The 22,564-nt window shown below is 41.1% G+C and overlaps 2 protein-coding genes across 2 annotated transcripts in view; both read right to left on the bottom strand.

Annotated features, from left to right (window-relative positions):
- DST (dystonin) overlaps positions 1-22,564 on the bottom strand; it is a gene marked incomplete at its 5' end in the record, with an annotated part of 425,995 nt that overhangs the window by 63,976 nt on the left and 339,455 nt on the right. Inside the window, 8 exons of the mRNA XM_081094138.1 lie at positions 3,151-3,357; positions 4,282-4,523; positions 5,930-6,014; positions 6,532-6,858; positions 7,062-7,221; positions 8,476-8,642; positions 11,139-11,309; positions 12,826-12,987. Of these exons, the coding sequence (XP_080950264.1) occupies positions 3,151-3,357; positions 4,282-4,523; positions 5,930-6,014; positions 6,532-6,858; positions 7,062-7,221; positions 8,476-8,642; positions 11,139-11,309; positions 12,826-12,987 (1,521 nt within the window). The remainder of the gene's footprint in view (positions 1-3,150; positions 3,358-4,281; positions 4,524-5,929; positions 6,015-6,531; positions 6,859-7,061; positions 7,222-8,475; positions 8,643-11,138; positions 11,310-12,825; positions 12,988-22,564) is intronic.
- Positions 15,857-17,524, bottom strand: LOC308521496 (uncharacterized protein; the record flags this gene model as incomplete). Its single annotated transcript, XM_081094594.1, has 1 exon — positions 15,857-17,524. The coding sequence occupies exon 1, from the start codon at positions 17,258-17,260 to the stop codon at positions 15,857-15,859; it is 1,404 nt and encodes a 467-aa protein (XP_080950720.1). The 5' UTR covers positions 17,261-17,524.

A 22,564-nucleotide genomic window follows, 5' to 3' on the forward strand; every position in this document is an offset into this window, starting at 1 on the left:
CGTGGGGCGACCAGGCCAGTGGGGGGGGGGGGGCAGTTAGGGGTGGCCAGGCGGGCGGGGGGGGCGGGCAGTGAGGGGCAACCAGGCCAGCAGGGGGTGAGGGTGGGGGTGGGAAGTTAGAGGTGACCAGACCAGTGGGGGAGGGGGCAGTTGGGGGCAACCAGGCTGGCAGAGGGGGCAGTTGGGGGTGACCAGGTCATCATGGGGGGCAGTTAGGGTTGATCAGGCAGGTGAGCAGTTAGGAGCCAGTGGTTGTGGATTGTGGGATTGGGCCTAAACCAGCAGTTGGACATCCCCCGAGGGGTCCCGGATTGGAGAGGGTACAGGCTGGGCTAAGGGGACCTCCCTGCCCCCTGGCACGAATTTTGTGCACCAGGCCTCTAGTAACATTATTAAGGTACTGGATCTGGATCGGTTATGTAAACAAACTTAATGTGGCAAAAGATGAAACATCCTAAGAGCAATTTGCTTGGAAAACAGGTATTCAAAATTTAGTTTAATTTAACCAGGTTACTCCAAGACAAAACATGAAATCTACAAATTTAAAAATTACCAAGTGATGTTCAAGGCACATAGCCTCACCCTGTCACTGGTGGGTGTGGTTATCTTGGTGGTTGGGATCTGGGATGGAGTAGTGTTATTAACACAAAGTGTATGTGTCTAAAGACATGTCTAAAAAGATGGGCTGTGGTCAGATCATGTCCCTGTTTTACATGGACAAGAGACAGAATGGTAGATGATTTGTATATACCACAAAAAGTATACAGTATAGAACGTGTGGCTAATATCAGGTCTGAAGATTTTTCTTTATTTTGCATCACATGCCTTTTATACTTCATGATGTATTATCACTGGGTAAACAGAAAACAAATGTCTCAGTATCAAACTGCACTCCGGTCCTAATTCAAAACATCTTTATGTGGGAAAAGTTGTAAAATAATTGCAGTGACATATTAGCTCCTTTATAAACCTGGAAATTACGAATGTAGAAACTACTCTTTTGAGTGTGAAACTAAAATCTCTGCCAAATCAGAAAGGCAGGTTCCAAATTCTTCTTAAACTTGCCTGGAGAGTGGTCTCCACGATCCTTTGGTGTTGCATTCTCATGGCTCCCAGTCCTTATAAACTGGAAATAGCCTCACTACATACTTCCATTTCCCTATAGCAACGGAACCTTCCTTCAGATTAATGAAGGAGGTGAGGGAAAAAAGGACCACACCCAGGGTTTCCCCTCCCTGTGTAATTTATAAGGAGGCACTCCAGGGTGGTAAAATGAGGTCTGGGTGAAATTGGTTGTGGCTCCACCACATACTAGCTGTGGGACCACAGGCTGGTCACTTCACCACACTGCACATTTTCCTCCCAGCTCTAAAGCGTGTGTTTCCTTGTTTCCTTCCTTCCTTCCTTCCTTCCTTCCTTCCTTCCTTCCTTCCTTCCTTCCTTCCTTCTTTCTTTTTTTTGATGACTTGTTCATTTTACTGTTTTGTGGGTTTTTTTTTTATTATTACTAGAGGTATTCCATTGGACAGACTTGCAGGCATTTCAAAGGAATGCACACATAAATGCAGAACAAATACAGATGAACAACCAGAAGATATTAATGACATGAACATGAGCTGTATGACCTGCTGGTACTAAGATACGTTTACTATCCACATTCTCTCTCTCTCTCTCAGAAGGTAGGCCGGGAGGACAGAAACCACTTGTTTACACATTCTTTCTTCCACGGGTTTGTCTGTATTCTTTCAGAAAATCTGAACATTTTCTACAAGGAATTATTTTTATCAGAAAAAAAAAATTGTGATTTTCCTAAAGGATATATATTTTGGGTTCTAGAAGAGTTTTGGAAACCACTTGCGAAACCTTGAATAGAGCTGGACACATATTTGAGCTCACTAACCAACACAAGCTCAGCCTGTCACCTTGCCCTTAGTACTATCTTGCTGCACTGAGCTAGCCAACCACAGTTAACTACTCCCAAGAGAACAGAATATTTGTCTTGCTATTTATAGAGAAGTCTGCAGAGCCAACTTTGGAATAAATTTCAGTGAAAAAAAAAATTCGGTACTTTCAACTAACTGAATAAACTTCACAAACAAGCACACTTATTTTCTTATAATAATGAGGCATACAGTTCCCCCAAGATTTGAAAACAGTCGTGAAAGTACATTCCGCGGGCATGAATGCCCTCCCCCGCAAACATTTCTTAGGCAGGCCTTCTGCTACCATTGTACTTTGTCTGCTTCTGTGACTCCCGAGCGCAGCACTGAAATGAGCAGTGAAGCATGTGCCCCAGAACCGTATAAATCACACTCTGACGGCAACCTTAGAAAATTAATTTCGGATGCTCCCACACAGTCTGCTTGATTTGTGCTTCTTGCTCTTGGCTGGTACTAGCGAAAGCTTAGTCAGACACCTTCTCACGCTCTGCTCTACAGTCACTGCACTCACCCCATCCCAGAAAGTTGGCAATAAGGCTCTGATGACTTAATGTAAATATCCAGCGATTTCAATAAAAGTTAATCAAAACACGTATTATAAACTTCTATTTCCAGGACCCCCCCTTCGTTGGCCACAGTTTTCTGAGGGAGCTGTGGCTAATAGTCAGGTGCCTATAAAACGCTCTGGAACTCCAACTCCATGTGAGTCACAGAGAGGTTGAAAACTATCATTTTCCCCTTCACAGAAAAAAGCCCTACCAGCACAACTCTGTCCTTGTTAGAAAGACTACGGCCTCTCTTTGCCATAGCTCCATGCAAATGGCCAGTTAATAACTGATGTACATGATAACTCAAAATATTTACTCGCATACAGATCAGACTTAGCCAATGCATAACATTAGCATTCGTCATGTGCATGTATGTGCACAAAAAGAGTTTTCTTTGGAAAGCAGGGCTGATCTACCCAGTGGCTGATCTGGTGAGGATCCGTCTGGGAAACAGAGAGGCAGATGGCTGCTGACAATGTGCAGATTAGCCGTGCCCCTGCACTCAGATGTCAAAGTAACCAAATTCTTTTCAAATCCCTCCTTTCACTTTTGAAGCAGAACCAATGAATGAAACACTATTATCGGAAATCTTTGTTCAGGTAAAGGCTCTGGGAACAACTGGGGGAAATGTATTGCCTAGACAACAAACCACTAGCCCCTACCTGCTGTGATCTCAGAATGGCAGCATCGATCTCCTCCACCTTCTGAGTGAGGGTGTCGCTCACTAATCGGTAGCGCTCATTGTCCTCTGCCACCATTTTTTCAAGCCCCTCCCTCGCCCTCCAGGGCACCAGTTCCAGTAAGGCGCTGCTCACTTCATTAAGGGTATCCAATAAGGCTTTGCAGCTCTTAGCTTCCTTTTTCAGCTCCTGAAAACAGAATTAAGAAAGCATACAAACCTGTGGGTAAATGCTTACATGTCTGAACTGGCTTCTCCTCTAAATGTATTTGGGGCTAACATGCTTTGCAGGCCAAGAATGCGATGCATTGGCGCCCTGAGTTTCAGCTAAGTTCTAGAAACCTTTGTTATTTCAAGCAAAAGGGAAAGTGTTTCCTGAAAAGTTCTGAAGGACAATTCATTTGTCAACATGGCAAGATTTCACCCTTGAAATTTAATCTGAATGTCTATAAGCTGGGAAACAAAACCAAGCAAGTTATCTTGTATTATTCTTTGTTGTCTGGTAACCTCTAAGTCATCAGGTACCCTGGAAGTAAAATAAAGAGGGAAGTCCAAGCCAAAATCAAGTGACCCTCGAAGTGAGGACACGCTGGCTTTAAATCATCCCAGCTGAATCATAATAGGCTCAGCAAAGCTGACCTCGCCGACTCCCTTTCCCCCACGTACGATCATACTTCAGGGATGATAAAGGCAGGCTGATATCTCTGAAAAAAAGATGATTAGCAGGGTAGAAGACCACATTTGCAATATAATTTTAAAAGCCACCTCACATTATGCATCTGTCTCAGAAAAATAGTGTTATTCTAACCAAATTACGTGCATCTCTGGAAACGGTGATCCTTTTCCTTGATTTTATTTTTCTGTTTTCATCATCCTGTCTCTTGTGTAATAAACTGTAAGACTCTGAAAATAAATTATAATACACTGTTTTCATCTCTGGGTTCCTAAAAGTTTACACAGTTGACCTGCTGCCAATTTCTGTTGGGTCCCCGCCCACCAAGGCATCCTTTAGCATACTAGTAATGACACAAGAGAGATATCACGTCATTCCTGTGTGAATAAGACGCCCCCTCAAGATAACCAACGGGTCCAAGGTGCATAAATCAGAGCATACTTTTTGTCGCGCTTGTGCTCGGCTTGCAGCTTCTCCCTTCAGAGCCTGAGTCTCATATGAAAGCAATTCCACCTCCACTCTGTCCAGCCAGGTGCAGAGCTCCTCATGTGCGCAGTGCAGCCGGCTTGCAAGCTGCAGGGCCTGTTCCAGGGTCTTGGCTACATCCGTGCTCAATTTAGTAATGTCTTTGTACCTTGCTTTAATGGCTTCCAATTTATCTTGAATTATTAAAACTTCATCACCTAAAATTTCAAAGGCATGTTATAGCTCATGAAAGGAAAAAGAGAGGAGGCAAAAGGAAGGGTTTCTTCAGATATTATTATATACTGATAAGATTTTCTGGGGGGAAGGGGGAACTTTAGAAAACATTTTTCTAAAGAAGTTCTGACCCACCCGGCCAGCATGGCTCTGTGGTTGAGCATCGACCTATGAACCAGGAGATCACAGTTCGATTCCACATCGGGGCACATGCCAGGGTTGCAGGCTCCATCCCCAGTGTGGGGTGAGCAGGAGGCAGCTGATCAATGATTCTCTTTCATTATTGACCACTTCTCTCTCTCCCTCTCTCGTCCTCTCTGAAATCAATAACAAATATTTTTAAAAACACAGAAAACAACAAGTTCTGACCCAAGAAAGGCCCTTTTCTGGGTTTTAACCTTTCCCAGGATTTCTGGCAAATATTAATAGGTCTGGAAGTGCAAATATGGAAACTGGAAAGGACCACAGTGCCTTCAGTTATGTGGAAAGGATCATCTTTGTATCTCTCTGTATGGTGCTTCCAGTTCTCAAGCAGAGGAGTTAAAAACAGTCTGGATTCAAATAACGACTTCATGGCCAAAAAACTGAATCTGTGGCCTTGCTGGCCACTTATCATTCATTACATGAGGATAAGAATGGAACCGACTTCATAAGGTTGTGATAAAAATTCAATGAGTTTATATTTGCGAAGTGCTTAGAACAGTGCCTGGCATATATGTGTGCATATATTTAAAAATAATATACTCATCTGCATGATTCCTCTATCTCATTTTCATACACACAGAGAAATTGTGTCCTGGACTTCAGACTTGGAATTCAAGGCTCTAGGAGTCTAGATACTATAATGAATTTCTCCAACTTGGTACTTGCCCCATCATGCACATGAACTGGATATAGGTCTAGGGAAACTTTCCAATAGCCAAAGGAATTACTAAAACAAGTTAGGTTGCATCTGTTTCCTTAGTAAGTTCAAGCATGAAGGTATGACACCTGGGTTTAGCCACAGTATGTATCACTGAATGCAGTCTGTCTTAAAATATATATAAAAAAAATATTGTCTACAGTCTATGCGCTCATCCAGAACAACAGCCTTCTGCAAGTGGAAAACCAATGTAACGCCAGCGTCAGCTTCTCCGACCATCTCCTGTGTCACAACACTTTGTGTCATGAGTAATACACTCAACTTCCATTAAGAACTCAAGTGAGATCATGAGAAAAAAAGTGAGATCATATTCCCACCCAACTTGGTCTGTCTTCAAAGCATTCTCTAGAATGGAGGCTTGGAGTGGCCCACAAATGAAAAAGTTTTTGTTTTCCCCCATTCCTAAAATAATTTGAAAGCAATGCTAAATGTTGACTCTATAATTACTTAATTTAAAAGATATCTCACCTGTTGTTTGTTTAAGTAGTTCTAAACCATTTAGTAATGCCTGATCTACATTTTGTTTTCTGAGTAGTATGTCCTCTTGCAGAACCTAAAAGGCAGGTACCATTTTCATGTGGGGAAAGAAAAATTAAATACACATTAGCATTAGTTAATATTACAGGACTTTAATTAGGTTTTATAGAGATATACTTGAGTAAACACCCACATTTTCAAATATTCGTTATTGTCCCCATGTTTACCCTCCTCTTTCTGTCACTGTGGCCCAGGTCCCAGGTTAATCTACCACAACTGACAGCACTCTCTATTTCAGAAAATACTTAGGGCCCTATGAAATGAGCTTTGTGGAGATATTGGAGCACTAGCTAATTATGGGTCTTTGCATATGGCAATAAAATAAGAAATGAAAAGTGAAAAATCGGCTATTGGATACATTCAATCTCTTTTTTAAGGTTAGTTCACTAAAAATAATCTGTATACACAAAGTATTTCTTGAGTACAGCGATACACCTAAATCAAAACGAACATAAAATAATACAGAAATAAGGAAGACTCAGAAAATAATGACAACCAAAATGAAAAAAATAAAATAAAATAAATCAAAATACCCGAAGTTCAGACTGCTGCTCCCACAGACCCTCAGTGCTGTAATCCTGGACTGAGAGCTTGCTCAGTTTGTCATGTACTTCATTCAGCCAATTCATCAGCTCCACTTCATCTTCCCCAAAAATCTTAGCATTACACAAGGCCTGCTGGAGGAGCTCAGACCTGCTGTGACTCTTCTCTTGAATCTCAATGTACCACACTTGAGAGGAGTCTAATTTATTCTGCACCATATCTTTATCCTCCCTGGAGCTCAAAACCTTTAAGGATTGGCCAATGCTAATAGCCTGGTGTAAATGTTTACTGTGATTGATGATGTCATCTTCTAAGGCCTAAATAAAGTTTTAAAAAAGAGAAACAAACAGAATGGACAAATGAAAAAAAAAAAACAACATAAATAGAATGAAGAGTTGACATTTGAAATGGGTTTAATTCACAATTACTCATAAAAAAAAATACATAACTCAGATTTATGTCATAAAACCAAGAAGGGAATGGAGAACGGAATCTTATTAATGTGTGATGAGTATCTTACTTTGTGCTGTGCAATTTGTTCCTCCAGTTTAGACGCTTGGGTTCCTATGGGCTCACAATTCGCCAGCCTCTTTTCTATGGCTGTAAGCCACTCATTCAGTGGTTCTAAGGTTTCGTGAAATTGTTGTGCTACCACCGAGATACCTTCCAACTGACGATTCCTACAAATGTGCCAAGATAAAGGTCCTTTAGGGATGAAGACTGTGTGAAATATTCAATAAAAATCTTCACTCTCTTGCTTCTGAATTCTGTTCCACACATTTTTTTGTAGGAAATTTCTAGGGCTAAAATGAATATCGCTCACATTTAAAGAACATGTTAAAATAGTTCTATTAAATAAAACTAAAGTTGAACAACAGACCAACCTCAAGTGCCTGAATCTTATGAAAGTCTTTAGCAACTTAGTTATAATATTTAAAATAATACTAATAGTTATGATAATAGTTATTATAATAATAGTAACAATAGTAAAGTTATAACAACAGTATCCTCAATAATAATGACAATAAGATAATATTTACTGGACACATTTTTTGTAGAAAAAAAAGTAGAGAGTATCTCCCATGGAAGTCAGAGCACAGTGTCCTGGGGCATTACAGAGAAGGAATAATCTACTGACATGTATTATAGGTCAACATGAAACCTTTACCCTCTTCAGGAGAACCTTATTCTATGGTCCTAGAATTATAATTAATTCTACTCCATTATCCAAAGTCAGCCAAATTTTTCTTTTCACCATTTTAGCTCCAAAGGAGGTAGGAATGTATGGAAATATTCTATCCAGTGGTTCATCGATTTTCAACCCAAAAAGTCTATGTGCCTACACTTTAATGTAGCTACTAGTCAAAAACTGGTCAATGGAGAGAATGCAGAAATGAAATACAGCAATGTTGAGTGCAAAGTGGAGCCATTCACCTGCCTAGTTTCCTAGCTAACTCCTACTCCTCCTTTAGAAGATAGCTTAGCTGTCACTTCCCTGCCCCAAGACTAGGTTCTTCCTATTAAATGCTCCCATGGCACCCTGTATTTTTGCTTTGAAACGTTACATTTGTCATTACTTTCCCAGTGCTATAAAACCCGACTAGACTGTACCCTATCTGAGGACATAGATGATCTGTCCATTTCATCCCTGTAACCCAAGGCCCAGTTCTGCGCCTGACACATAGCAGGCAGGCAATAACTATGTGATAAACAAGTGAATAAATCACCCCTCAGAGAAATGTTTTTCTTAAAACCAAGAGTTGGGATATGTCTGGTGATTATAAGACACCATTAGAGGAATGAGGAGAGAAGTACCACACACAGCCCTTGCTATCTGTGGTCACATGATAAACGTAAGAAAAGTATTACCAAATAAATATCTGTATTAAAGCCATTGCTTCTCTCCCGAAAAGATCGGAAGTAGTATTTGTTACCTTGTTTCAGCTTTATTAAGCAATGCCTCCCATCTACTATCCAAGAGACTCAGTTGTTTCAAAATCTTTACTTTATCTGCAGGTTCTGCTGTGGCAGCAATTTTTTCTCCTTCTCGTTTGATTACCTCTACAGTAGATTTGCGGTCATCCAACAATCTTTGGAGAAGCTTGAAAGAAAACAATAAATATAAAACAGTCAAAGGAATAATTGTATCAACATAAAGAAAAATCTATTCTAGGCACTTTTGTTATGTGCCCAAAATATATATGTTGTATGAATTCACATGCAAAAGGATCTGTAAAGTAGGATTTTAAGAGTAACTCATTTTGCTTAATGATTCATTGTGATTGTGTCAGACACTGGGTTAGGGGCTTTTCATGGTGGATAAAACCAATATTGATAAGGCCACCAAGCCACTCATTAATAATTTTTAATGTAAAATAATGGGGTAGAAGATGCTGCTTAGCATAACTCCACTGCTCTTACGGTGACCATTTCCCATTATTGTAATGAAATGGGAATGTCCTATACATTCAGCAATTATCTGTCCCATGAAGACAAAACAGATTATTACAAGTCATTACTGTTTCCAAAACCTTTTCCGGCGTTAAACAATGCAGTACAGGCAGAGAAGGTGAGACAGACCAAGTTCACAAAGCTCGTGAGGCAAAAGCTGAGGCTCTCGGCTCTTTTCACCGGGTGGGGTTCGCTCCTAAAATCCTCCATGAGGATGAAAACCAAACAAGAGCTTTTAAAGATCACTCCCTAAAGGAATAGGGGGTGGAATGTATGAGAACTCTCCAAAGCTGGCTAAATAAGACTAATATTTCAGGATTTAGCAGCAGGAGACAAAAATTCAGTTCAATTCTAAGTAAATACTTCAAGAAGCCTGGAATGGAATGTTTCATATAGGTGGGCAGAGCTCAGGGCTCCCTTGCTCTTACCTAAACAAGCAAATATTTCATGAACAAGGCTGTCTACGCACAGGCGCCATGTTAACTAACAACAATGAGGATGGCACAGGGGATAAAACACTAACTAGTTCACTGTTTCCTTAATCTGATCCTGACTGACAGTTAAGGAGTAAAGACATGGAGGGGTACCCAGAAGTAACAGGCCAGAAGTGCATTCACTCACTTTCATTTTGTAATCAAGGCCAACAAAGTAGGAGGTAGAGACACACATTTAGAAAGAAGAAACACAAACTCTCTTGACACAGGTTAGAGTCATTATAAAATCAAAGTCCACCAGGTGGTTTAGGCAGTAAAGAAAACCACTTAAGTGGATTACTTTTGATCAACTTTAATAGCAAAGCCTCTGGCAATTAAGAAAGCAAAATCAGAAAATAGGTTTTGTTGGCTAAGCATAAGTTCAACAACTCTGGGAGAATTATAAAGATTTAAATTAAACTGCGAATGGCAGCAGTTATTTTATATATTATATATTTTGAATATTACATATGCTATATATTATTTTATACATATTATACATATTATTCAAAAATTGCCTAAATGCAATGTGTTTCCTGTGATGTTTAATTCTTACCTCTAAAACTATTTCTAATAGGTTAATTTCCCAATACAAAAGTCTTCAAAATTCTGAATATCGTAATTAAATGAAGATTCTTATTCCATTCCCTTCTTCTTAAGGTTTCATCCAGGAGAAACCTCACCAGTATGTTGTGTTGCAGGCCCCTCCCACATGTCCTTTCATGTCATGGCTGACAAGTTAGTACTGAGCACATCACTAAATGCGGCCTAAGTGACCAGCACCAGTGGGAGCACAACTGTATGTGAGGTCCCAAGTAGACATCACCCCTCTAAGGAGTGTGTCTTTCCAACTTGGTCTTCACTGAGTGTCAAAAGACACAGCAGCACATTCCTTAGCATATGTGAATCAAATATTTGCTTCTTCAGTATTTAATCTATACTAAAAGCAATCTCATATGATCAACCTAATATATAAGGGAACAGTGATATTTCTGTCCAAAGTCCCCTTCTTCCTTGACTTCTCTATTTAAAACTGCACACACACACACACATACACCCTTTACTCTAGCATTTCCTGTCCCTCATTCTTGTTATCACTTTCTAATTTTTATCTTTCATCCCTGCTTTACTTATCACTTGCTAACTTATCACAATTTACTTATTTTTTTTAAAATATATTTTATTGATTTTTCACAGAGAGGAAGGGAGAGAGATAGAGAGTTAGAAACATTGATGAGAGAGAAACATCGATCAGCTGTCTCCTGCACATCTCCCACTGGGGATGTGCCCGCAACCCAGGTACATGCCCCTGACCGGAATCGAACCTGGGACCCTTTAGTCCACAGGCCGACGCTCTATCCACTGAGCCAAACCGGTTTTGGCCACAATTTACTTATTTGCTTTATTGTTTCTCTCTCCCTGTTGCTCCTGTCCCACAAAACTATAAACTCAGCGAGGAAATTTTATCTTTCTTATTTGGTGATATATCTCCAGCACCCAGAACAATGCCTGATCCGAGGCACATGGCTCCATAAATATTTGTTAAATGGACAACAAAATAATGTCTAGAACATCAACAACCATTTAACTGAGATATCCTATTAACATAAATAAAGAGAGTCTCATTATTAATATGGCACAGGAAACACAATACAAAAGCATCACTGACTTACCTTTTGCTCTTGTATCTGGGCCTTCACCACTTTGAACTCGGCCGATGGTGGCTTCTGATTGGCCACAAGCTCCTCGGTGTCCACCATCCAGCTGAGCAGGGACTCCAAGGCATCCTGGAACCTCCCGCAGTGCAGCAGGGCCTCCTGCAGCTGGGCTGCTCGCTGGGCCACCTGCAAAGTTCCAATTGGTCCCACTTATTTACTAGCTTAATAAAACAATGAAATTGCCTACTGGCCACCACTTTTCATGTTTATCTTCCTATTTGGTCACAAATTTTCTTTTCCTTGTCATATAAAATCTACCCACAGCATAGATAGTGGACAGGATGGGGGTAGAATAGCATCAATGTTTAGCAAGTAAGCCAAGAAGATAAGGTTGCCATCAAAAACAGTCAATGTAAAAGACAAAATCTCTGCGATTTTGGAAATATCCAATGCATTTATGATTAGCAATGAATGGTTGAAATATTTTCAGGCTGCTGAAAGAAACAACGCATTAGTCACGTTTACCATTATCCTTGAGATTCATTTTTTTATTTCCTACTGATGCATATCAGGGATAGTGATAAAAAAGACTACGATTAAAAAATAACTATTATAACAGAGAGAATGAGAATTCTGTTTTGCTAGGCAAAATAACTATAAAGTATCCAATTAAATTCTGCTAGCTCCAAGCTCTGAGTCCTTATTTAACTGACCATGGCCTTTGTCTTCTAGTAAATGGAATCTCTGGGTCCTACAATACCCTACTGCCCTTCTCATAGATCTCCTTTTTGGACTAAAAAAGTAGTTGGCAAGATATTTTAAGCACTATGGAATATATTTTCATCTGACACTGCATTCCAATTGTGTTCAAAGTGCACTACAATATGAATCCGACTTCAAAGAATGATAAATGTGTGTTTGAGACCTGGCGATGCTTAAGATTTCAATGCAGCAAAATTTGTATGCGAACGATCACCACCACCACCAGATAGGCACTGCCATCTAATAACAATTTTCTGATAATTTATGTCATGTGAAGATCTGCTATTGTGTGTCAGCATTATCTCCTTTAGGTATCAGAGCATTATTTCCTACATGCGTATTTTTTAAAAGGTGGGAATCTCTACCTTATAAGTAAAATAACATTTGCTGTCAATGGTCTATCAGGAGGGTGGCAACCCTCAGTCCAGGGCAGACAGACAGGCAGAGTTGCTTTCACTTGCACGGTGTGACCTATTATACAGTGGAATTAGTTGCTGACATTTGAAAGCTAGATTTCACTAAAAAAGTGAGATTTCCAGGTTCCTTGAAAGTGAATATATTCTTTGGCAACAGTGAGCATAGACCCCCTACAAGGCAATGCTTTGCTGGAGCTAAGTGGTTACTGTGCCTTTAGAGGTGCATGAGGTCTCTAACACAGGACAATGTCATGGGCCACCTGCTATTACCCCTGCACTATTGTGCCTCTATCAAAGTCCAGATAATGACAGGGAGAGGACCTGTTTCCTCCAGCTGGCTCCTTTCATTTATGCTTCCTAACAAGCCCTGTAGGCATTGGAGTTTGGGCCATCCAGTTTATAGCAATATAAAAAAGTGGACATGTTTAGGGAAGTCTGGCTACTGTAAATACGATTTGTGGTCACAACAAATGCTAGTGAATGATAACAAACAGAAAGGACAGCGAAGGGGAAGGGAAAGTTACCTTTTTATTGAGAGTCTTCCACCTGGCATTGACATCATCCAGGTCCTGCTCCAAACCTTGGGTGCTGGTGCTGTTAGCAGCACTCTGAATAAGGCCCTGGCCCAACCAGTTTACATCTTGCTGTTTAACCTGCAAGGGTTCAATCTCTTCTTTTTGGAATGCCTGCAGTTGGAAGAGCAATAATCATATGAATTATATGACCTAATAACCACCAAATATAAACATTTATTCAGTGATTGGATATCAATCATTAGAGATAAAGATAATTTTTGTTGCTATGATATTATTCATATCATAGCAACCTTATTAATAAGAGTTAGAAAGTTAACTAAATAAAAACTCATAATACTAATTATTAACACTATTCATGAATACAAAATAATAATAGTCTAAGTGCATTTAATCAGATTACCTATGAAACCAAGAAAACAGTGTATGTCCTCTCTTTACTGTTTCATTATCATACCACTAGAAATTTTCTATCATTCCAACTTAACTATAGTATAAAAATGTATGAAAAATGCTAATGAACAAAATGATAAGATGGGTCCAAGATGAACCCGTTTACTGGGCAAGGGTTCTTATAGGCTCTTCTAAAAATGCCTGCTGTTAGCTGACATTAAAGTTTGATGAATCACTGACAAGATGATGAAGTGAGCCAAGATGCCAATCTATGACTTGCCAGATGGGCCAAAATGCAGGGATCGGAAAAGAAAAAATGGCATAGGCAAGCACTGCAGTAGTATGTATCCCTAAACACCTAGCCCCCTCAATTTCTATCAAGATGCCAACAGGCTTGCAAGAGGCATGTAGACCTCACCCCAGGACCTGATCACACATATCACTAGCACAGCGACTGTGGTTATGCTTTGGTCACTGCCTCCCCTGTCAGCAGCTTTCCAGAACTGCCCCCTGAACCGGACTCCTCCTCCCATCCAACTTATGGTCCCCGGTTGCCTGCCTGTAACTGTCCAAAGAGCTACCGTGTTAGAGCAAAATGCAAGCTCCATGGAAGCAGAAAGTTCTCTTTTCCTTATAATAGTTTCAGGCCCTGGACCTCCCATAGTACCTAACATGCAATATTGTACTTGATGATTATTTGCCAAATAAACATCAGTATAGAAAAATAGTATTATGTCTTGGAATAAACGATATCAACCCCTAAGCAGATTATACTGGGGGGGAGGGGTAGATCAACATTTTCATAGACAATATAAATGTTTTTAATACAGGAGTTTAAGGATGTCATAAAGAAAATAAGTTAATTTAACTCAGAAAGGAAAGTTTCAGCTAAGATATTAAGGTAAGACAAGGTTTGGGTTCTGAACTGTTATACTATAGGGCACTATACAAATATATCAATAGCCCATGTGAACAAACAGTTAAACAGAACATACAAAACATAACAAAGGCAAATATCAAAACAGTACTTAAGATAAAATTCAGGCACAGTGTGGAAAACAATTTTCAAAGATGCAGAGGCTGCAGGAGACAAACTCTCTCGACTCTGGCCAAGGCCCCAAAAGCAGGCTACTTCCCTGTTATTGTATGAATGAGTACATTAAGGAACAGCAAACAAATAAATGATCATTTCCTCTAGAAGTCCCCTCCTATATAGACAATTTCCACACTGGAGAATTGTTTCTATATAACAATACCATATTCACATAATCAAACAAATTATAAGAATTCCCCAAGTCACTGAGGAACAAAAACACAAGTTTCCATAAGTTTTTAAAAGGCATAAATTTACTTTGTAAGGCAATGGAAAGTTGAGACAAGGTGGTAAAAATAGAGTTTGGTGCTGTATTATGATTCTATTTCTTTTCCATACCACTTTCTAAGTTACTACTTCTATGAATCGCTGTGGATATGTTTTACCACACACACACACACACACACACACACACACACACACAAGAGGAGGAGGGACTGCTACATTCTTAAGCCCAAGAACTTGTCTTGTATATAAGGATTCAGGGAAAAGTTCTATTCTCCCTCTCAGATAATTTTCAGGACGGAAAAAAGCGCACCCTAATATAATATTGTAGTAAATTGCCTTAATCTCTTTCTTACCTTGGTTTTAAAGAAATTAATTTTAGAGTTGCATATCAGAATAGGTCTAAGTGAGTCTGTGGTAATTTTCTGAAGTACTACAAAAATATACTAAGGGTTATAAAAGTTAACTACTAAAGAATCTATGTACTCCTAAGAGCTTCATTCTTCCTACAAATAAACTGCAAGATCCTTTACATAAAAATGTACTTAGCCAAGCTTTTAAACTAGCATGTCATTTAAAGCATGCTCAAGGAAAGGGCATTGCTGACTCGGGCAATTATTTCATGGACTGAGAAACTTTTCTGAAATTGTCCAAATCCCTTATCTCTCAGTGGTAGCAAAATACTTATCAAGAGAGACTTTCCCCTTAACCTAGTCCATAAGCACACACACAGAGAGAAGCTTAAAATAAAATAAAATTACCTCTGAGGCAAAGTTTACCAGAAGAGCTTAGAAAAACTACCAAAATAACTGAACTTCAGTCTAAGTGGGAAGAAAAAAATTACAGGCCTGACGAACAACCTCTGCTTATTACGGGGCTGCACCCTTCACTTTCTTACCTCATTCACCACTCACAAAAAGCCAGGCGCTAGCTATCGGGGCTGCAAAATACAGCACAACGTAACTTCTCTACTGCCACATGCAGAGCTACTGAGAGAAAACTTTCAGCACATTTTAAAACATCCTTAATTTGAGTGGAGTACTTCGCAGACCACAACAATATAATATTGTGTTTGTACCTTCATGACTAAGCCTGTTCAAGCTTAATAAATCCAATGTAACTGCCCCTAAATGGCAGTGTCTTAAACCACAATTTGTGTAAAAGCTGAACGTTCACATAAATTCACAGTGGAGGCATTCTAAGTGATGGCACACAGCCACCAGCTGCACAACCAATAGCAGGACTCTCGACAGCTGGGAATAATCATTCCCCAAACCCCCACCTAATTAGTTTGCTGTAATGATCAACTTATCAATATCTGGCATCTCGTAGGGCACTAGTCACCCCCACCCTCAGATGAAACACCAGTGACCACTTGAGAACAGAAGCACAGAATTGGGTAGGGCAGGGTTTCACGTTTCCATGAGTTACCTGAACTGACTGAAAGCCATTACAGACTGTGTCCAATACTCCTGCCCGAGCCCTGGTTTTCCTGGGAGCTTTCTTTCTCGCTGCTCTGAATTTCGGGGAGCACTTCGTATGGGCCACCTCCATCTCCTGGGCAGAAAGAGGAGCCTCCACTTCCTCTTTAGGTGCAGGGTTCGATTCTTCCGAATCGCATGGTGTTAACAGTGTCGCATTTTCTTCTAAGCTTCTGCTACCACCATCTACGTGATTCCCCCCCAAATCTAAATGAGAGCGCCCCAAATCCTCAGGAGAATCTGCCTTCCATTCCCTGCTTTCTGCTGTGATATGGAATTCTCCTGGTCCATATATTTTCCCTTCTCCTCCTGGGTTAGAAATACACTCGTTCTCTCCATCTCTAATTAGTGGGTCACACTTCACAGGGGTCTCTCTCCAGTCGTTCTGCAGGCAGCAGTTTTCACCATGGATTTCCCTCTGACCATTCACACCAGCTGTCTCCTCCAGAGGAGAAACACCATGTAAAATCATTTTGAAGTTCTCCTCAGGGTGGGCACTTCTACAGGAAAGCAACGGGATTTTCTGTTCACTAGTGGAATGGGCAGGAAGGAAAGGTGCATGTTGTTCTGCTATATGAACATCTTCAGCAGAAGACACGCTTCTGATTTGTGACTGGTCTCCAGTTAAAATGGCCTGTTTTTCTTCCCTCTCGGCTGGGGGGCTGCATAAGCCAGAGTCGTCCTCCTCCGACGTGAGGGAATTGGTCCCCCACCTGCACTTGCTGGCCTTGCTGACAGCCTGGGACACATCAGTAGGTTCAACAAAGGAGCTTTCACTTTTGTTTGCATAATCCATAAAGTTGGCGGGGACAAACATCCGCCATGACCGTCTATGCTCTTTCTTTTCCGCGTGAGATTTGGCTTTGGGTAATCCTGTGGTTCGGATGATGTCGCTATTGAGTTTGAGCGCATCAAAGATCATCTTTTCGTCTAGGGTGTGAGCTTCCCGACCTCTCAGCTCAAACACATTGGAAGAAGCCAGGGCACCATTGGAGCACAAAGAACTAACATCCAGTGTCCTGTGACTGTAGGGCAAAGTCCGATCTCCAAAATGCCTGGAAGCCAGGCTGCCTTTTGAACCCGAGTCTATCTGTTCATTTAGTCTAACAGTGTCATAGATCGACCGCTGTGGGACATAACAGTCTTCGATATTCAGGTCCTCCTCCTCTTCACCCTTCCCTACACATGGGGGATTCTGACGTAAACAGTCTGGTCTGCTGAGTGGCTTCCCCATTTTGCAGAAAGTTAAAGCAAATATTGCAGCTCTTGAAACAGAAATTAAGAACTAAGGCAAAGCATCTTTCGCAAAAGTATACCTCTGCACAGAACTATACAGTGTCTTTAGTATAAAGACACATGCTCAAATAATACACGTCATCATCTATGAGGTGTTTAAGGTCGTCATCAGTGCATCAGTCTAAATGCAACTATCCTTGTATCTGGTAGTTTTTAGAATGATTCTAAAAAAAATAAAGTGCATCAAGAACACAGAGCAGAAACCTCCACACCTCCCCGTTCCCCAGCCCCCAAAGTTCCCTCTCACATACTCCAAAACACAGAAAACGACAACAAACATACACTTAACAGTGGCTCAAACAGTCAGAACATTCCATTGTCAGTTCATTTCCCTTTTTAGTCTAATTTTGCATCCGAGGTTTCCAGATTAAAATGTCCACGGGAGCAAGCATTTTAACAGGCTGAATGCTAACTTAGGCAGAGCGCTGGTTAACTGTAATCCACTTAAAGATGGCTTACAAAACTTCATCTCCCGTATAAATAAACCATGCTTCAGAAAGTTAAAAGACAAACACAGGGACCGCGTATTGTCAGATGAAGGCACAGAACAGATCTTCAGAGGAAAATCAGTCTAATGTTGTAAGAAAGTTAAAATTTTCTTTTGCCTTTTTTTTTATGGGGGGTGGGGCGGGGGGGGTAGCTATAAATAATCTGGATTCAAACGGCAGTTTTTCTTCCCATATTAAGTTTCTTTGAGGCTAGTCAGAAGTACCCAAAGGAGGGGGAAAAATAATTCGACTTTTGGACAGCCGGGCCAGTACAACCCAGCAACTGTTTAAAGTAAATAGTTTAGAAAGCATGATGCTCTAGAAACTCTCCTTTAAAAAAAAAAAAAAAAAGTCAGTTTCCAGAGTCTTATCTGATCCTCCTGAAGAAGGCTTATTCCACCTGAGGCAGTTGCAGCAAAGAAGAGTTCCGAGTTCCCTCTAAGGCACAGGCAGCGTCATTCACATTCCAGCTGGAAGCCGAGACTCGTCTAGCCTTTGAAGCTGACCAAGTGTGGCCGCAGTCTGTCTTTCATTTTAGCTACAGCTGGAGCGAGGCAGAGGTGTCCGAGGCGGAGGCAGGGAAGGAACTCCGGCAGGGAGCTCCGGCGCTGTCCCCAGCTCCTCACGGCAGCAGGGCCCCCGGCGGGGCCGGCATGCTCCCGAGCCAGGGCGCTCCCGGGAAGGTCCTCACTCTCCTTAGGCAACATGGGCTCCGTCCCTGCGCCCCGTCCCTGCGCCCGCCGAGCGCTGCGGACGCGCAGCTCTGTGGCTCCTCCGCGGCTAAGCCCTCCCGAGCCTGAACTTCGCAGTCATCGTGTCTTTGACTCCTCGCCTCTTCTCCGAGCCGGGTGAGCTGTTTCAGGGGGAGGAACCTAGAGGCCGAGAGGCTGCAATGCAACAGCTTGGTGGTGACATCAGCGCAAATCAGACCCGCTGGGGGGAGAGGGGCCGCTCCGGTTCAGAATCGCCCAAAGCTCACCACCTAGTTTGGAATAGGAAGGGAGGGGCAGGGCTTGCCGAGGTTGAACGTGACAATGGGAGCTCCTGGGGGAATCATTTCTGAGAATGTCCGGTGCTCATTTGAATATTAAATGGGGAGAAAAGGAACTAACTGGTTCCTACCCTTCTGCCGAAACCACTCCCTCGCACAGTTGCAGACTCGGTATTAGTATCTGCCATGCTAAGTGCGGATCACTTTGAAGTGGAGTGTTGTGTCATTCCTTTTTGAAGCCCAAGTTCAAGTCTAACCGTTCTCCAGAGTAAATTATTCCTATGGCAAGGTGCCCTGAGCACCGCTGACATGAATATTAGTAGTTACTAATAACCATGCAGCCCTCTTGAGGTTAACAGATCAAGGGCAGTAAGTGACTCCAGATATTCATAAACAAAATCACATGCACAGATGTTTATCTACTGAACAAACACGCTCTTAAAATACTGTTTGAAAATAAATTCAGCACAACCATGCCATAGCCCTTGGGGCGGGGGGGAGGGGGATTAAAACTCTTATTTAGGTAAAATAAAATCTATCCATCCTTTATTTTACAAAATAAGCAACATTGCCAGATTAGCAGATAGATTAATCCATGAGGGCAGACTATCTTTTCTCAGTCTCACAAGATAATAATTTGAACATAAAACTGCACTGATCCCAAGTGAAGAAGGCAGCTCTAGTAAAAACCACCTTACGTTTTCTCATACTTTTACAGAAAAGACATGGGACAGAACTTTTGTTTCTTTAATGAGAAAACAATTCCAAAACTATTTTTACAAACCTAAAAAGTAAATCTTTTAAAAATCTAAGCATAACTAGACTCTATAAGTAACACACCTATTCACAATTATTAGATACAAGTCAGTATGTGGTCATCAAGTTGGAAAAATATATATAAAGTACCCACCAATAGCATGATATCAATTCAATGCCCATTTTTCATAAACAAGAAGGGAAATATTTCAACAGGCACCAGATCCTGTAGTGTTAGAGCACACAGTCTGCTCTGAGGTGCTGACAATAAGAAAAAGAAAAAACATGCACACACATTATCATGTCTGAAGAGTGGGCTGAGCACTAGGCCAGGAATTAAGAGAGACTAAGTTACTCCCAATTGCCACTATCTTTTTTGTTGTTGTTAATCCTTACCTGAGGATATAGTTCCCCTTGATTGAACCTGCAATCCAGGTACATGCCCTTGACCAGGAATCAAACTGGAGACCTTTTGGTTCGAGGGCCAACACTCTAAACATTGAGCCACAGCAGACAGGGCCTAAAGGCCACTATCTTGTCAGGTAAGCCTGTAAAGCTACTTATTCATGGCAATATTATAGTGAAGTTTCCATGAAATGTGAATGAGTGCCTTTCTCTAAATATTCTGAGATACTCAGAACTTCTCGTAAGAATGGTCCTAATTCAGTCTACCTTACACTCTAACTCTGAATCATCTATATACATAAAAGCCTGATGACTGAACGACTGAATGACTGAACGACTGACTGGTCGCTATGATGTGCACTGACCACCAGGGGACAGACAGTGCAAGAGCTGCCCCCTGGTGGTCAGTGCACTCCCACAGTTGGGCTCATGGCTGGTAAGTGCAGCTGCAGCAGCGTGAGCCTCTCCCACCTCCGTGGCAGCATTACCGAGTGGCAGCAGCAGCAGGCTAACTGGGCTCGGGCTCCTCCCGGGCCGCCTGCCGCTTTGCACACTACTATATCCCCCGAGGGGTCCCGGATTGCTAGATGGCGAAGGCCAGGCTGAGGGACCCCATCGGTGCACGAATCCGTGCACCGGGCCTCCAGTTAGTACAATAAAAAGAGCAACATGTAACCTCACATTTGAGATGGATAGTACATTTTAAAAACTACAAAGGTAATTCATTCATAAGTTCAACTATTCATCAAATAGTGCTCACTAGCTACCAACCCCCATGGCCAGCACTGGCAAAACACTGGAACACAGAGATGAAGTGACACTGTCCTTACAATGGAAAATATGAATGAGAGAATACAGTTTGGAAGTCGGGAATGCCGTGAAAAATATCCTCTAGTTGATTATGTTTAAGTATATGCCATTTATTGAACAACTAAATTCCTATTTATTAAACTGATTTTGACTAATTCTATAAATGATAATCCTAATACATTTGGATTCAAGTTAAAATTTGCACTATTATACGGATATTTATGACAATAACACACACACACACACACACACACACACATATATATATATCTTATTACTTGAAATCATATTCCAAAGACATATCTAGATAACATGAAAAAACTTATATTTAGAACAGAACTGGACTGGTTTGCCCTTTTCCTCCCAAATTTGGTTCACACAGCTACTTTAAATATTATTGTATCTGATGTTAATAAAATTAAGATATGATGAATTGTGTTAATTATTAATCATGATCGCTAGATCTTTCACATTTTCATGAGAGAAATACACAATGAATAAAATGACCAAAGTTCTTCTGAAAAACTGTCAACACTATTATTTCATACATGTTAAATTTTCTCAATACATTACTTACTTACATAGCCTACTAGATGGGATCTAGCTAAAGTATCTTCAAAAGGAAGATGATCTTGGAAAAGTACACAAATACTAATTAAATTATAAGCAAAAACAGAGCATTTGCTCATTTTTATATTTCCAAAGTTAAATCTTTCAAAAAGGAAGTTCCTGAAAAATCTTACCACTAAGTACAACATGCTACCTCACAGGAAAGTTAAAAGGCTAATTTTGTCAACTGGAACATGCAGGTTTTAGAGCTGAAAGAGTGGAGTTATTAAGAAATTCAGTGTGTAATAAGGGGAAAAAGGTCTGTGTGAATAAATGCAACATTATTCACGAAAACTGACAAAAGTATCCTCCTGGCAATAGCTCCTGAAATCTGGACTAGAAGCCAAACAAGAGATATCTGTGTTTTTTTGCTGTGAGTATAAAACTAGGCCTTAGGAGCAACAATTTCTCTTATTCTTTCTAAATCTGATAGGCCGTTTGCTAATGAAAACTGAAAGCATCCTATATTTTTAGTTTTCAAACTAATATACTTCCTCACAAATGGCTAAAAGGGTTTACGAAGATAATCATCAGATGAATATACAATAGCTACTTACTTCAGTGGAAAATGTTTATATTTAACAGAAAGTAGGCTATTTAGACTCCATCACAAAAGTAAACAAATTCAGAAACTCTTAATGGATTCATTATCTGATCTTGATGGAAAATACCCGATATAATAAAAGGCTAATATGCAAATCGTCCCCTTGACCGAGAGTTGGACTGGGAGTTCAATGGGAAGTTTGACCAGGGGGTGGGGCTGGCCGGCCAACCGCCCACGGTCCCTCCCCCCGACTGGCCCCGACCCTGACAGCCCCCCAACCCTGACTGGGGGCAGGGTCGGACAACCAATTGCCCGTGGCCCCTCCCCTGAGCCGGCCCAGCCCGATCAGGGTGGGCCCACCCCACCAGTGCATGAATTCGTACACTGGGCCTCTAGTCCTATAAAATAAAAGGCTAATATGCAAATTATCCCCATGGATGGGAGTTCGACCAACTGGGAGTTAGATGTGTGCTGACCACCAGAGGGGCAGCACGGAACAAAGGAAGGCCTCAGCTAGCAGCTGGAGAAGGGAGGCCCCAGCCGGCAGCCACTAGGGACCCTACCCATGCACAAATTTCGTGCACTGGGCCTCTAGTCTTTAATAAGCACTTGCTATTCTCCCTGTAAGTTACTACAATA

This window comes from Myotis nattereri (genome assembly GCF_964212035.1).
Source record: "Myotis nattereri genome assembly, chromosome: 6".
Classification (NCBI taxonomy): domain Eukaryota; kingdom Metazoa; phylum Chordata; class Mammalia; order Chiroptera; family Vespertilionidae; genus Myotis; species Myotis nattereri.